The 15,711-nt window shown below is 51.3% G+C and overlaps 1 protein-coding gene across 1 annotated transcript; it reads right to left on the bottom strand.

The window, feature by feature from the left end:
• Positions 1-12,740: 12,740 nt before the first annotated feature.
• Polr3D (RNA polymerase III subunit C53) lies at positions 12,741-15,143 on the bottom strand. Its single transcript, XM_029111098.1, has 9 exons — positions 15,034-15,143; positions 14,674-14,787; positions 14,291-14,427; positions 13,988-14,226; positions 13,709-13,879; positions 13,524-13,639; positions 13,172-13,275; positions 12,939-13,042; positions 12,741-12,851 (listed from the first exon to the last, which is right to left on the bottom strand). Exons 1-9 carry the CDS (start codon positions 15,141-15,143, stop codon positions 12,741-12,743), a joined length of 1,206 nt encoding a protein of 401 aa, XP_028966931.1.
• Positions 15,144-15,711: the final 568 nt, after the last annotated feature.

Raw genomic sequence — 15,711 nt, forward strand, 5'->3', positions numbered from 1 at the left:
GAATCCGGGAATACTGGTGGACGATTTCTAGCGAAATTCCTCACCTCAGAGAGTCACTGACTCGTTTGTTGCCGTTCAAGTCCTCGTCATAGTCGCACTCGAAGCGTTCCTCGTTCCGCTCGTCCAACCCCGAATCCGTCGGGGATTGAGCCCTGAGGAAAGACGTTATTGTGCTGTCAGCACTCGGAGAAGCAATTGCGCTCTCATTCTGAAACAGAAAACCCTTCGTGAGCGGAGTTCTCGGACTTTTTGGGGAGGCGTTCATCCGAACTCTACAACAGATCTAGCTCTATCAAGGAATATAATGTCGGGAAAACCCTGCTCGGGAACGAAAGACCAGAATAATGGTCTGAGAAGTCAGAATCCCTCAAGAGGAAGTCTCTTTCGTTTTCGTCGACCTTTCTCGACCGTCCGAATCATAATGATATCCGTAAAGAATTCTTTCACGTCGAGCTCTGGTGAATGAGATCTATTATTCGATCAGGCATTCGACAGAAGTCCGAGTTACCTACCTACCGAAATGAGAATCTGACCGGCCATCTCGTTCGCTGGTAGTGGAACGGGAACCGCAAGAGAAAGTGACGCAGTGAGAGAACCCATTAGACTGAAGTACTGGGTCTTTTCAAGGGGATTTCGCATTAATGACACTCGTTAACAATCTTCGCTACTTGCTACCTACTCTTACCGCTACGACTGGAATTCCAGTTTACGATACGGATTCTAATGAAGGGAAACGACTTAGCGGTAAACCTTCGTAACCGTTGCCCACAATCTGCTCGTCCATTGTTCCCGTCGCGCGCCTGCCAGCCACTGGAGTCGAGCCATCAGCAGTCATTTGGGTTTATCCGCCGTTTGTTTTGCCTGAGCTTCGGGTCTCGTGATTGTTGCCGCTGCCTCGTTCGTAGGCGTCCGTCGTCCTGACCGTGATTGAAACGAGCCCAACTCAATTGGATTTGAAAACTCCTGAGTGCCCCTCATCCAGGACGGTGATTCTCTGTTTCAATCGACTCCAAAGCCGGACCTTCGCGACATGAAATCTCTTTGGGAAACTTCCCCAAGCATGAGAAGAATAAAACGAGTCCGACGCTTGGGCAACTTTGAGCTTGCCCGCAACTTTCCCTGCCCAACAGGCACAGATGAGCAGTTCTATTCAGCGCGAAAGTCGAGTAGGTCCGGCTCGTTTGTTCCCGAAACCGTTGACGGAGGGGATTAGCGACCGATACAGCAAAACTGCCGTCGGAATCATGTTTATACGCTCGTTTACCTCATCGTCCGAACTACTTCTCCAAAGTCGTGAATTTTTCCATCTCACACGCCTCCATTGCACAAACATGGAATTACGAAACGAAGAGAGGCTTCTGTGCCAAGAGTCTTGGCCCAACACCATTCTTCTAGAAAGAAGTAGCCGCCGAGAAGTACGTGGTTGGGACGTGATTTGAAATCTTCCAGAAATTCTATCCATCGAACGATTTCTCTCAAGTAACAGCAGAGATGACAAAGACTCCTCGCATGGCAGCAACACGATCGGAGAACAATGAACATTCATGAAGGACAATAAAATCGAATAAATGAGTCAACAATGCTGTCGGAACACGAGGTGCAAGTCGCCTTTCCGGAGCGAGCAGCTCAGCCGAGCTCATTCGCTGTTCCATTCCATGTAGGTAGGTTTTCCTCCCCGTTGGAAAGTCTCCGTTCACCACCTTGTTCCAATGCGTCGACTGGACTTTGCGGAACAAAAACTAGCACCGTGAACGATCGGTCGGACCGTCAAAAAACGACAACAATCGACGACCGATTTCATACGAATCGGTCGCTTCGGACACGACGCAGAGATACCAGTTCCCGCCGCCGGGACACACAACAGAGCTCAACAGGTGGCACCAGTTGAAGCGACACCCTCGAAGGTATTGGGATCCAGTTCAATTCGGCGAGCTAGCTCACTTCGGGAAGCGAATCTTCGATCTCCCGCTCGAATCGGATGTCGTCAGCAGCAGAAGCCATTGATGGGCGGTCTGGGCCAGTGTGGACTCAAATCGAAACATGTATTACTGAATCGATATTTCATTCTCCCTTCCTAGAAACGGTGGCTCAAGTTTCTTCCGGATAAAGAACTTGTACCGGGCCCCTTCCGCCACGAGTCAAGAATTCGTGTTCGCGTGACAGATGTTAGTCCGTCGTTGAGTGAGTGACTGTCTACGCCCGACTTCAGCATTGCGATAGCGAAGTTTTTTTCCATCCCAATCAAGGACAATTTTCGGTTGGCATTGATGTGTTCCCAAAGCGTCGACGACATCGACAACATCAGGATGCCGTCTAGAGAAAAAACAGGAAGAAGAAAAGTTCCGTTGTTTGTTGCGGGGATATTGTAATATTTTTCCGCGAATACTGTTCCCGCGAGTCGATTAAGAGAGAAATCCTCGGACCGATCCATTCATTGGAACAACGGGCAGCCGTCTCAGAAATCTCGCCGGAGAAGTCGATGAGCGAAGCTCTCCGACAGAAAGCTGAGTTGCGTAATCGAAATTATTCCAGTTGAATGACGCACATGATTTCGCTTGTTTTCTCCCAGTAGTTTCCCGGCAAGAAGAGCCTCGTTCCAGAGAACACACATCGGTATTCCTCTAAATTCTGACTAAAAGACAATCGATGTATCCTTGTCGCACGGAGTCCGAGCGTCGCGTTCGGATCTTGGAGCAAACTTCATGATTCATCGCCATACACAGCCAAATAAGGAAGACACTTCGGACGAAACGGTGTTTTTGTGCCTTCGTCGAACGAGTTCCTGAGAAGTTCCGCAAAGCGGAGAACTTTTGCTTTCTTGCTGAACGTCCGATCTGTCACATCTCGGAAGGAGTCCACCGACCCGAGAACACTATTCAGCGACAGTAATTGCAGTTCTGAGCTGAAAGCCAGCTCGAATTTCCGCTTCTGTCCCGTGTGAAGCATACGCAGCAGCGGATTCACTTCAGCCCTCGGAGCACGGGGCTCCAGTGGATGAGAAGATTCAAAAATTACCTTTTCCTTATTTAAAGCGCTCAGCATCTCAAATCGGACGACGAGGGTGAGGAAACTTCCTCAGGTCCGAACTTCATTCAGAAACTTTCGGGATGCCGATATCCATTCGACGACCACGGGCGGAAACTCAACGACGATGGTGGTCAGATGTTTCACATAGGAGAAGTGGATACGAGCGTAGCCGAAGGGGCGCTTCTCCCCCGATGACAACCTGCCGCTCTGGGCCAGAACGTGAGCACAAGACACTGGAGCACAACGAGCACGGCGAGAGAAGATTTCGGTGCCTCTCGACGATGTAGGACTGTCAATCACACGCCACCCCCAGCCCAGCACACTATGAGCAGATCATCTGCTGGAGCTGATGCTGCTGCCTGGAGCGGCGGCAGCCATTGTGTCACGGCGAACTTCGTCGGACTACCGCCAACCTGGCGGCCACGGAAAAGCGCCACATTTCAAATCTGAATTCATGTTGCAGCCCGTCCACGAACCAATCAACGTCCGGATCGGTGTGGGATGGAAGAGCTTGCTTCCCACTCGGGCGCACCCACCGCGGAATTTCTGGACCGCCAACAACTCGAATCACCGTGTTCTCTTGGAGGCCGATCAGGCCTCATTAAAACGCGTCCCGATGCCTCGGAAGTTCAGAATTACTCCGCTCGCTCGATATGTTCGTCGTATTACGAGCAGGCTGTGGGTGGTGATATGGCCCAGACTCTGGATCTCGAATGTTTAGACCTGTTGTCATGCTTGAATTGCTCCGATGGAAACAAATGAGCCAACGACAACAGGATCATACGGGGGATCAGAGGCGGAACCTATCTGTTCTCTCTTCAAAGCTTCCCATAGATATATCAGGATTGCAAACGAATACCTCCGAGGTGAGATAATCTGTAACCGTGAAAAAAGTCCCTGTCCCGGCGACCTCGAGAATTCAATCCTCGTGCTCTCCTCGGGACTCTCGATGAGAGATTAAATCATCTGGATCCGATCGTCCTTCAAAGATCATGCTTGCGGGAGAGCGTAAACTCTGCTGCCAGCTTCGAATTCTGCCACCCAGATTAATTGCTGGGCAGCGGACGGAGTAAGCGGTGAGCTGGTAGGGTTCACATCGGATTTCCGACGCATCACGAGGATAATCAACGATTGGCGGGAAGCTACGGCTCCAGAAGCAACGAAGAGGAATATCTGACTCGGACGGGCAGATCCTCAGGAAAAAGTGCGCGAATTGGTCTTTCGAGAGCTCTGGTTACGAGGGAGCTTTTCCCCGGAATCCCATTGGACACTTCCGCTTTCGATCGAGAACGACACCTGAACGGCACCGATCGCTAAATTTCGCTGGGAAGCAGCTCCGAAGAGTTTCGGATTAGTTCTCGCTCCGACCTTAGGCCTCTCAATCTTTTCAACTTGCCGCTCGGTGCGGGATCGAATGATATCAGCGCGACACGCGGAAACTGTTTCCCGTGCTCGGAGGGCAGAACTCTGTGCCTCACAAGACTAACACATCATCGAGAGATGGAAGAGCTCCCCGAATGCTGATCGGCTGCGTGCCGCTCTATAGCGACACTGGTCGCCCATATCGAACGTGACTCGTCGTCGTGTGGCTTCTCTCGAGCCTTCAGCACAGGCGAGGGACATTCGATGGAGTCATCGATTTCCGAACGAGTGAAAAGTCTCCCATGAGTGTTTTATGCGATTTCAGCCATCGATCGACTAGCCAGACCACTTCACAGGCACAACGCGTGAAGCCTGAAGGGTAGTCGGAAAACTCGATACGTCAAAGTCCGATTGGAGGGCTACTAGACTACGGATAGCTCAAGAGCGCGGGTTCTCACCGGGATTCGATGACATTCTAGGCTGATTGGCGACGACGGCGCTGACGGCGATGACTCTGAAACAATGAGAATCATAACGATAATTATTCATGAAGATATGCTCCTGTGCCGGAAACCACCGTGAATCGATGCATGACTTGTCACAGAAATCGGATCCGCGCAATCGTATCAGAGAGCTATGAGGCACGAACAGATGGCAACGCGCACACAACAATCGAAATGACGTCGATATCGGCATTCATTGAATGAGTTGTTACACAATGATCAACGGACCATACCGACCTTCATCATGAACGGCATCATGAGCAACGATTGTGGCTAACCGATGTGCCATGTTCCGCTGATGTGACACTGACACACTTTATCCTTTCTAAATGAATCGTCATACTACAATGTGGGTGGGAGGAAACTATGTGATACAAGATGGAAGCATCTAATTAGCGTCATTGAAGGCAATTCCATCCCCCGTTGCCCCTTGCAATGCCTTCAACTTCATCGTCACGATCAAGGATTAGGTAGACCATTCGCACTCTTGATTAGTTCCTCTGATCATTAAGGTCAGACAGTGTGCAGCTCCTGTCCGCGAATTTCTCCTCGGATAAGCAACTCTCCTCAAAGCCACCCGAAGAGCAGAGTTTCATTTAGAGCCCTCGGACTGAACAAAAGTAGTGAATGAACCTTCTGGTTCCTCAGCTCGGGATGGGTTTTCGGAAGCGTCGAAGCGCTTTCTTCAGAGCTCTAGTGTTGCTTACCGTCTTCATTGTGCTTGGTGAGAGTGCTGATGGCGGAAACTCCTCGGCTGAAGTCTTCGAAAGTTATGACGCCTCGGTCCGCCGGATCGAAATAGTTAACTATAACGTTGATTTGCTGCGGGGAGAGAAGAGAAACGAATGAAAGTGTGGGTTCGAGCGGTCCTTCCGTTTTTCTCGGGAGCAACACCTCTTAGGAAATGTGAACCCTTGCGACACGGAAACCCAATGAATGATATTCGAAGTCATCGCTATAGATGTATCCTATACACCTGCTGCTACCGCTTTCGAGAATTGCGGGGAAAACGCGCGAAATCCGTGAGTTGTCCGGTATAGGTCAGCGATAAATGGATCAGGAAAATAACGATCTCCGCAAACGGAAAGTGTCCATTCTTGATTAATGCCATTTTGTCGATGAGACCTGCTGCTCAACTTAGTTGGCATTCTCACGGAGGGGGGGGGGGAAATCAGCAGGGGCAACATCGGGAGTCCTTCATCCCCATCCACCTATCCGGAGAATAGGTGGATGGCGAGAATAGGCGAGCCGTCTCTAGTTCAGAACAGGGCGAGTAACTCGTGGAGCGCTGTCCTTGAATGTTCTGATCGAACAGAGTTTGCTCTAGCTCCGTGTGGTCGGCCTTAGTTCGAGAGGTCAATGCCGACCTATTCGATGTGTCAATAGAAGACCTCGCATCGTCGAGCCGCTCTCGCTCCGAGTAGACCTTAACGCAGTCGGAAGGAAACTTCTTCAATTCATCAAAAACCCGTTCGACAGAGGACTTAAGTTGATTCCGAGTTCGAATGAGGAAATTGCCTCCCAAATCAGTTTTGCTATCGGTTGTCATGATAACGCTATTTTCGAGATTTCATCTTCCTTTTTCGTACACGGTGGTAGTATGCGACTCATCTCGACGAGGCGACTCTGCTGCCCAGCACAGTAAAAGCTGAGAGGAAATCGAGAGATCCTTCTCCTTATTGAGAATGTGGATGGCGATGGTCTCCGACGAGCTTGCTGCGGAGCCCCCGGGGGTCTATGGCTTCCCTCGGCTCCGCATAGGACTCGATGGGCGAGGGTTCACAGGTGGCCACGAGTCTAATTCGAAGGGTTTACGGGGCGGAAGATAATGGAAACCATTGGAGTGAAGATGCCTCAAATGTCTCTCGCCGCTATCGTCGCCCTTAATCTCAATCTCACCGGAGGTCGAGCCTCGCGCAACGCCTCCTGGATATTGTATATGGAGAGCTCCATCAATGGCTCCGTGCGTCAAACTCATCAGATTCGAAGCGTTATCCAATTTTCGAGAGGAAAAGACATTCATCCAATCATTGAGAAGTTCGTGTGCTCGGACACCGAGGCTAGGACGGAACCAGGATATCGTCCTGGAATCGTCACCGAAGAAAGGGACTCATCCTCGCCCCTCTGACAGCGGAGACACAAGATCGATCCGTTCCGAACAGACAACGAGCGGGAAGAAGAAGAACCAAAATGAGCGGCTTCGAGTACCCCGGTATCATCCAACCCCTTGTCGGCTCGAGACCTCGGACATATTCTCTAAACCGGAGACGGGGAGGAGTCGGTCTGCAACGAAAGTCACTTTCGAAACATTCCAGAACACCCTCCGAGTGGAGTCAGGCATGAGGCACCATACGAAGTGTGCGCCTACCGTGCGCCCCCTGCAGCGCACAGGGGATCAGAGAGCTGTCTCGAAAGGACGTTCTGGAAGACGACTCGCGATGCAGGCAGAGTCGATGAAAATCCGCCTGCGAGCAGCAACGACGATCATTCGGAAACTCCGACCCGCGGAGATCTTCAATTTATGAGCTGCTTCCAATTGACAGATTTACACATAGGCTATCGCTTCGGAAATATCCGAACATTAGTCATTGTGAAGCCGAAATTCATACGAAAATTACTCCGTTCTGAGTCTGTAGAGTCTCGGAATGAGTTGATATCTTGAAACTTTAAATTATTCCGGGCAATCGTCGACATCGCTGTCGTGGGTCAAATTTCATGAATATTGCGGACGGATCACTTGGATCCGCGCGGATCGCCGTATTTCCCGAAACTCGGAGCGAAAGCTCGGAAAATCTCCTGGATTACAGAGTGCCGACAAAGTCAAGGTGAATGACATCAGCCAGGTGATCAACTATGTTACGTGTTTCCGCCGTCGTTTTACTCTTTCGAAAGTTCCAAAACCATGAGCCCGAGGCAAACAGCCGCATCGGAAGGAAAATGCAAAGCTGTTCCTTCTTCCACGGCGTATCGACTAGAGAGAATCAGGAGCGCAATGATTTCGTTGATGACGATTGCTTCTCATATCGGAGCCCCGTGAGGAACCGCCAGTTGCGGGGGCGTTCCGTACTGGATCAGCTTTCGCATCCTTGAACTAATCCGAGCAGCCGTTTTCCCAGGTATCGCTTTCGAGCGACTGGGGAGCGCTCGAAGCGCTCATCTTCGTATTGACTCGGATTCCAACACTCTGCAGGCCTTTGGGATGATTAGCGAGTGAATGCAGACTGCATCTCTCCAGAAACAAACAAGTCATTTTGATAGAGCCACAAAACTGAGGCAGTGCCGAAGTGTTTCCCTCGGACGATTGTAGACGACTCAGTGGAAACAAACTTGCCCCCGGCGCGTCAGTCTTGAGCGAAACGCTCCGTGGAATGATTATTTTGATAGTAATCGTAGTTTTTGTAGACTTTCTCCCGGAGTTTCACCTTTTGTAGGAAGCTGGGCCACCGTCACCAGCGTCGAGGTACAAATCACCCATCCGGTGAGCATTCGACTGTGAAACTCTTCCTGTCGATCCCAAGTTGAGCCCAAGGAAATGTATGAATAGATCCACAAAAAATATCTCCGATAAGACGTCCCGCTCAAGACAGGCCGCTGCGTTTTACCTCACCCTAACGGATCTGCATGCCGTAGTTTGAAAGACAGGCTGCTCAGGAATCCTCTGCTCTGTTTTGAATTTTGATACGCATACTTACACGAGAATTAAAGTAAATTCAAGATCAGAAACCGCTCGTTCTGAATTCCTCGAGTTCCATCGTCTCGATCCGGGATCCCTTTTGTTTGCCTAGAGATCGTGTATCCATCCGGAAACATATACACGGTATCTGACTCATTTCCGTACGGGAGGAATCGCTACGATCAGGACTGAGCACTCTCCGCGCATGGTGGCTTCCGAGACGGACGTTCCCATGTATGCTAGATGCTAGACCGTACCGAGACAGAAGCAAAATTTCGCTGAGCATTACGGTGCAGCTCTTGGACGATCGTCGACAGCTCGGGCAGATCCCCTCGCACTCGACTTAGGGTAAACGGTGGAACACTTACCCGAACCATTAATTCGCGTGGTTCGGATCCTTGTCCAATTCGCTTTCAGCGAGGTGTGCTAGAAGCTCCGCGAGCGAAATTATCGTTGTTTGGCTCGAAAGCGTCGCGGAACTTCATACGGTTTATCTTGAAAGCTCTTCCGAAGACGAAACAAATAAACGCGGTTTTATGCGAGTCGGCCGATCGCTTATATCCTAAACTACAGTCGGCTATTCATGCTATCCTCTCGCGAACCGAAGGAGCCCTTGACTTCTAACAACCTGCATTCCTATCCTCCTGGAGTTCCTCCCCGTACGATCGCGAGAACTCCGACGGAACTCCAGGAATAACGACTGCGGAACACTTCACCGACTGAGTAGAAGACCGGAATATTGATACCTATGCATTTTCTCTGCGCGGACTATCATTTGATTAAAGGTAAGATCGAGGCTGACTTACTTCCTCCGAGCCCCCAAAAAACTTTCGCCCCAGTTCTCGGAACTCATCTCTGTCGAGGTAGCCTCTCCGATCTCGGTCGCACAGATCGAAGATTTGTTTCAGTTGAGTCTCTCGGGGCTCTCCCGACTCACGGTGGGTGGGTACCGCGGCTTCGCACATTTCGTCGGGTTTGCTCGGCTTGGAATCGATGATTCGAAGGAATGTATGGCACCGGGGTTAGGCACGGGGGAACTTAAATTAGTAAGTTTTCATCGAATCCGCTCGCACATTGTCCGGCTGATCATGTTGGTAAACACGCACGCACAGATGCACGATGCTGCGTCGCGCTGTCCTCGAACGCATCCGCCACTGTCTACGGCGCCGGAACGGAGGGAGAGACAGACATGATGCAGAGAGGATTGCAAGCACGCAGAGAGACGTCAATCACGCGCCACTTCACGGGCGAGGGCAGATAGAGTGAGTGAGTGACTGACTGACTGGCTTACTGACTGACCGATCTACCGACCCAATGAATGAGTGAGTGAATCGCCAAGAGCACAAGTGACCGGCTACCTGGTCGACTAGATGCCTTTCTAACAGCGGCGTTTCTGCTCCGAGTTGCCGCCGCGGCAACGCACAGCTGTTCGCAGGGAGAGGGGGTTCGGTGGTTGACTCGATGCGAACTAGGCAACCGGGTACTAGGCCAGCCAGCGGATAGGTCGGATGTCGGATCGCCTTAGGAACCTCGACACATTCTCTCCACCTGGTGTTCTGAAACCTGGCAGCCGGCTGGCGGTAGCGCCCTACCTGATACAGACGACTCGGTTCTCTCCTACTCAAGAAAGAGAAATCAACCACCTACCTTCGTAGACTGTCTCGTACGAGGGTCTTTCCTGGAGCGGCGGCGGCAGCGCGAGTGTTGAATGTAGATGGGACCTGCAGAAGTGGAGCTCTCCCTCCTCTCCACCGCCTCCTTCTTCAGCTTCGCCTCCTTTCAGCTAGAGGTGAAAGACTCGCTCACAGAAACGGACTCGCTCGAACAACGGTGTCTCCGAACAATGGCCAGACAAGGACCAGACGGGGTGATCGGCGGCGGCCGCCGCGCCAGCAGAACTGTCAATGGGCATCTTCTGCCGGAGACCGCTTATTGCTCTCCGAGTATCGTGCATTTCTTCGCATCCAGTCTATCCAGATGTTTTGAAAGAGGTCACAGCCGGAACTGCTCCTACATATTCTATCTGAGTCTTTCGCGGACGGGTGCCATAAGATGCTCACGGATTCTGATTCGAATACGAAGGGGAATCGGGACATTCGTTGAAATTTAGAATCCAGTTGGAGTTTTTGAAATGTCGAGTCTCCGCAATGAGGGCGACTTGAACCTGCCAAGGCTGCACAGCATTGATTCAGCCGGAGGATTGGGAGGTACTAGGCTCAGGGCTCGAGCCGAGGAAGCTTCGGATGACAGAGAAATTAGAAATCGGGACGGTGCGTGTGTCGTTCCCTGAGGTGCGGATCAGATTCCCCACCTTGGAAATACGACAGATGAAGGTTCTCGATGTAGATTGATGTTTCGCTAGCTCCATATTCTCCGATCTTGCTCCGGCACAGGAGCTTTTCCTCCGATCTGCGGCCTGCTACTGAGAACTAACGGACTTGCAGCCGGAAATGAGTCTGTCATGACGTCATGACCTAAGCCATCTATGGCACACCGACGTCCGTTCGAAGAGCATTGATGTCATTGAGCTTTTGAAGACTACCGCTCCCGCAGTTTCTGGAAGAAGTTGCCTGCTGCAGGTCGTAAACCACCTATTTTCCTCTCGGGATGAAGTCAGCGTAGCAGCGGCGAAGCTAAGACCGCTTAGCGCGCTCGCCTATCTCGTTGGTGCTTGAGCCTAAAACGTCCGAAGTCACAGTGGATTCAGGCGATCCACGGAATCCGATGTTGACCTCCGATGCAGGTTTCGTTGCCAAGGCCGATCACGCAACCTCTGCGTAACCACCGAGGACCGAATCCCGCTACGAGTCTCGGCGATGTCACTCGCACTCTGGACGACTATTCCCACGTTACGTTTTCGACTAGGGAGTCCAATGCTGCTTACCCGAACGAAGAACACTCACCCTTGATGGTGGGAGGCCCATGGACTTGCCCGGGAATAAAATGTAAGCACTCTGCGATCCGATTTCTAAAGACCAAGACTAGACGTCTCGTCTTCTCCCGGGAAGATTGAGACCGAGAGGCTGTTTTCGTTGACCCCGACTCGTAGGCCAAATGATAACGAGAGCGCCTCCCCATCGCGATTGATTATGAATAATTTCGAGATTTCTGAGGACCTCCGATCTCTGGTCGGCTGTAGGTTCCTGTTTCTCTCTCTAGGAATCTGACTGGGAGAACAGCTACTTTATCCTTCAGGGCCCTTGATTCGACATCCTTCTGCGTGGAGGTCGGGACAGAGGCTGAGCACCTACAAGTCTCCAACGTCCGGATACATATCGAACAGGAAAATCTTATCCCCGAGCTCGGTCGGCCGACGTTCCGCTGCCCCCTCGTCCAGTGTTGGGGCTGATCATGCGATGCTCGCTCCTTCCTCTCTGAGGACTTGTGGACTTGTGGTCTGCGTCACCTCGCGAGTTCTCAATTCCCCGCCATGCACGTTTGTCAGTGCCCCGAAGCTCCGCTGTGGTTTCCGGCCCCTCGATGCATCGCCCCGAACACTTCTCGATCTCCTCACAGGTACCAAACCCCCAGCTTCCAGGAATCCCCGTCGAGTTGAAATTCTGGGAAGCACTTTAGTCTGACACTGGGGTCGTATTGAACGATTATGAGCTTTCGATTCGCTCCCCCATCTGCCCGATACGGTCGCCCCGCTCAGGTCTCACGGAGCAATTTTTCGAACGACATGACACGGTCCTGGGCAGCCCCCTTTGGAGCAGGCATCCAGCCAGCTCAGAGATGGGCGGAGGAATGGGGGCTCCTCTTCCTGGAGAAAGCAGGGCGGGAGTTGCAACCTAAGAATGAGGATCCGAACTCATCGCGAGCTGAAGTTCAGGTGATAAAAAAACGCGATGGCGATGGTGAATGGAACTGATCCAGGTCGGCCCGTCGGGGGAACTGTAGGCTTTGTGCATCGAGTAATCCTACCTGGGAGAGAGAGTCTGCAAGAGCAGTCGAGGTTCCGTCTCCCCTTCCCGGAAAAGCACATCCGGATTCCACATGTCCGAATGTAACACCCTAGTGTCCGGAGCGGTATCGGTAGACAGAGAATCATCGAACAGACAGATGTGTGACTGTCGCTGAGTCAGGATAAGTACGTAATTGATAAGTAGAACACAAAGCTGGGCGCAACTGCGGTTTCTTTCTTCAACAAATATTCTGACGTATGTACAATGATGTCAACACTTTGTCCGGCACTGACTGTGGACAAGATCTGTCGGACGGCAGACAACTCTATTCTCGACTTTGGCGACAGGGACCACAACCCGACCTTGAAGATCCACAACTTCCTGGAAGTTGAAGCCTCAAGATAAGCGGGAGACGGACGAAGAGAAGACCCGGGAGACATGATTTACTCGGATCCTGCGGTAGCTCACCTGATATGTCGCAACGTCCGCCGCCATCTGGAGTTCCATGGTCACTCTCCCGGTGACCAGTCTCACTCGCCCGTCTCTCAAAACTTGGAGTTTTCCCAGAGTCCCTTCGAAAATATTTCATTGAAATTGGAACCACAATCGGATGTTCATCGTGGGGTAGATTAAAAAAGACTCACTGATCCAACTGCCTCCGAACCACATCCTGGGGAGTAGTCACGGACACACATATTCACCTTTCGGTAGATTTTTCAGTTTATACTGCTGAGGGCCGGTCTGACTATCTTTTGTTGGAGGTTTCCGTTCTGCCGATTCATACGCTTGAGACGGACTCGGAAGTCTGGAAGAAGCAACATTGACGATGTTAGCCGAGCATGAGCAGAGCACACCAGCCTGTCAGATAAGGATAGGCTGCTTTTTATTCTGTGATTTCCAGCGTTTTCTGTGTGCTATGCATATGAGCTTCTCCATTGAGTTCGGGAATGTGAGAGTATCCATTTAAAACCGGACAAATTCATTCACGGAGGGAACAATCCCGCTCGATGCTGTGCATCGTCGCTCAGACTCATGGATTCTGGTGCTTCTCACCTTGGTAGTTGGAACATCGTGAGGGATTTACCGTCTTCCTCTCCCTTCGTGAGCGAAGTTCCGAGGCAGAGGGCTTTGAGGAGGTCTCTAGCTCTTTCCGGACTGAGGTCAGTTTTCTACGGAGAACAAAAGCTCTTTAGAAATGGGGAGGTCTAAATCACGAGCGATCAGCGAGGAAAATGAACTGCTCCCGAATAATTCACCTTTGGTTTCCGAGTCACAATCTTCGGTCGGGCCTCATCTTCGTCGTCCATCGCACCGTCGATCTTCGGTAAAACACCGAATGCGTGGTTGGCTGTATTCAGGGGTAGCATCAACGGGAACTCCCCCTTATCCTTATCTCCGTAATCGATGAACTGTAGAGAAATTGCGGAGAAATCTATTTCGAGCGCTACCGCAAGCGGAAGACATCGAGCCTGAGCTTCCCATGAATGAAGACCACGATGAATGAGCGATATACGTACCTCAGCTTTCGTTACTCTACTTATGGTCTCGTCCGTGTCGTCCATTTCTTCTTGATCGATAGGAATGTATTTCGGCAGACTGGTGTCTTTAAGTGAGCCGACTGAACTTCTGCTGCCGCCTCCTCCACCTCCCCCTCCGCCTCCACCGCCCCCCTCCTCCACCACCTCCAGCGCTCCAGCCACCTCGCTCGGGAAGTCCGGCGGTACTCGCGTCGAAAATTCCTGCCACGGAAAACAGACTTCAGAAGAGAGTCCTTGCATCATAGCTGGATTTTCCAGACGAAGCTCTCTTCAATATCTCACCGTCAAGTTGGATGAGGTTCGACGCTCCGCGACCGCGTCCTCTGCCCCGACCTCTACCTCGGTCGATTCCTCGGCCCCGATCTGTGCGCGGATGGGCTCCACCTCTCGATCCCCGCGTGTTCGAATTCTCGGCGTTCCTGCAAATGCATCGAGGTTTAGCTCGATTACTTGGAGCTTCGGGATATCCGGCATGCAAACCTCATCAGCGATATAGCATACAAGCTTTCAATTTTATTTCTTCTGATGATGCATCCCATCTTCGTATCCATCCATTTTTCTTGAGATACCCTCCCGTCCGTCAGAGGAAAAGCTGATATACACGGATCGTTGACACGGTCATCAAATGGCATATGTACAGCGTAGGAGAACTGATCAGTACTCACGTGGCTGCGTTTTTCCGGTTCAGGTTGGGAGCAAGATTCGGTGTGACCGACTTCTTCGGGATCGATATTCCCCCCAGAGTCAGGTCACGAGGAGCACGTAAACCGGAGCTCAATCTGAAGGATCAGTCATCTGAATTAGACGCCCGACTCCGCATTGGGTAGAGAAGGCATTCGCCAAGAGTTAATTCCTCAACTTTTTGTCGCCCCCCCCCCTAATGCCATGTGACATCTTCCCGATGATGACACGACAAAGTACGAGGAATTTGAATCAGATGAGGAAATCGTCCCGAATGAATCTATCCCGTAAGCTTAGAGTTCTCGTTATGAGGAATCATGACGATGATTGTGTTCATTCATTACCTTGTGCCGGCCGGCAGAGGAAGTCCTGATCTCGCGAGAACACCTCTGGGAATTGACTTCGGAACCGAGGAAGCACTGCTCGAGCCAGCTGAGCCATTTCCCTCAGACATCTTGCCTAATGTAATTAAATGCTATCAGGAGGAACTTCAGAGATTCACGATGGATTGAACATTCGAACACATCAAGGGAGACGACTGTGCGCTCATCTGGTTCAGAGAGAAGAGCGTTGTGTTTGTGTTGTGGTGTTGTTCTCCTCCCATTTTAGGCAGACGCTCTCTGGCGCCGGAATTCGACTCGACGGAGAGGGGAGCGTGACAGGCGCGCTGTTAGCATGAAATTCAGAATATTGAGATACCCCTCGCACAGAACGTAGGCAATTTCCTTAATATTTGAAGGGAAAATGGACAAGGAGACGATTTTGGAGCGAATGTCGAAGAATTTTTCGTTCCGGCAGATTTTTTGAAGGGATGCCAAGCGTCTTCTCTGACAAGTGTCGAGTTTCCAAACCATTTTATGGAGGAATCTGACTCGGTCGCCCAACGGAATCCTCCGAAGGGTCACTGACGTAAGAGCAGGTCAAGGAACGCATATTCTGCAACCGACACTCGGTCAACTCGCTGCTCCAGGTTGAACTGGTGCTCTTCCCCGATCAAGAAATTCCTTCCGACCGAAAGACGA

This window comes from Galendromus occidentalis, unplaced genomic scaffold (assembly GCF_000255335.2).
Source record: "Galendromus occidentalis unplaced genomic scaffold, Mocc_1.1 scf7180000075554, whole genome shotgun sequence".
NCBI lineage: Eukaryota > Metazoa > Arthropoda > Arachnida > Mesostigmata > Phytoseiidae > Galendromus > Galendromus occidentalis.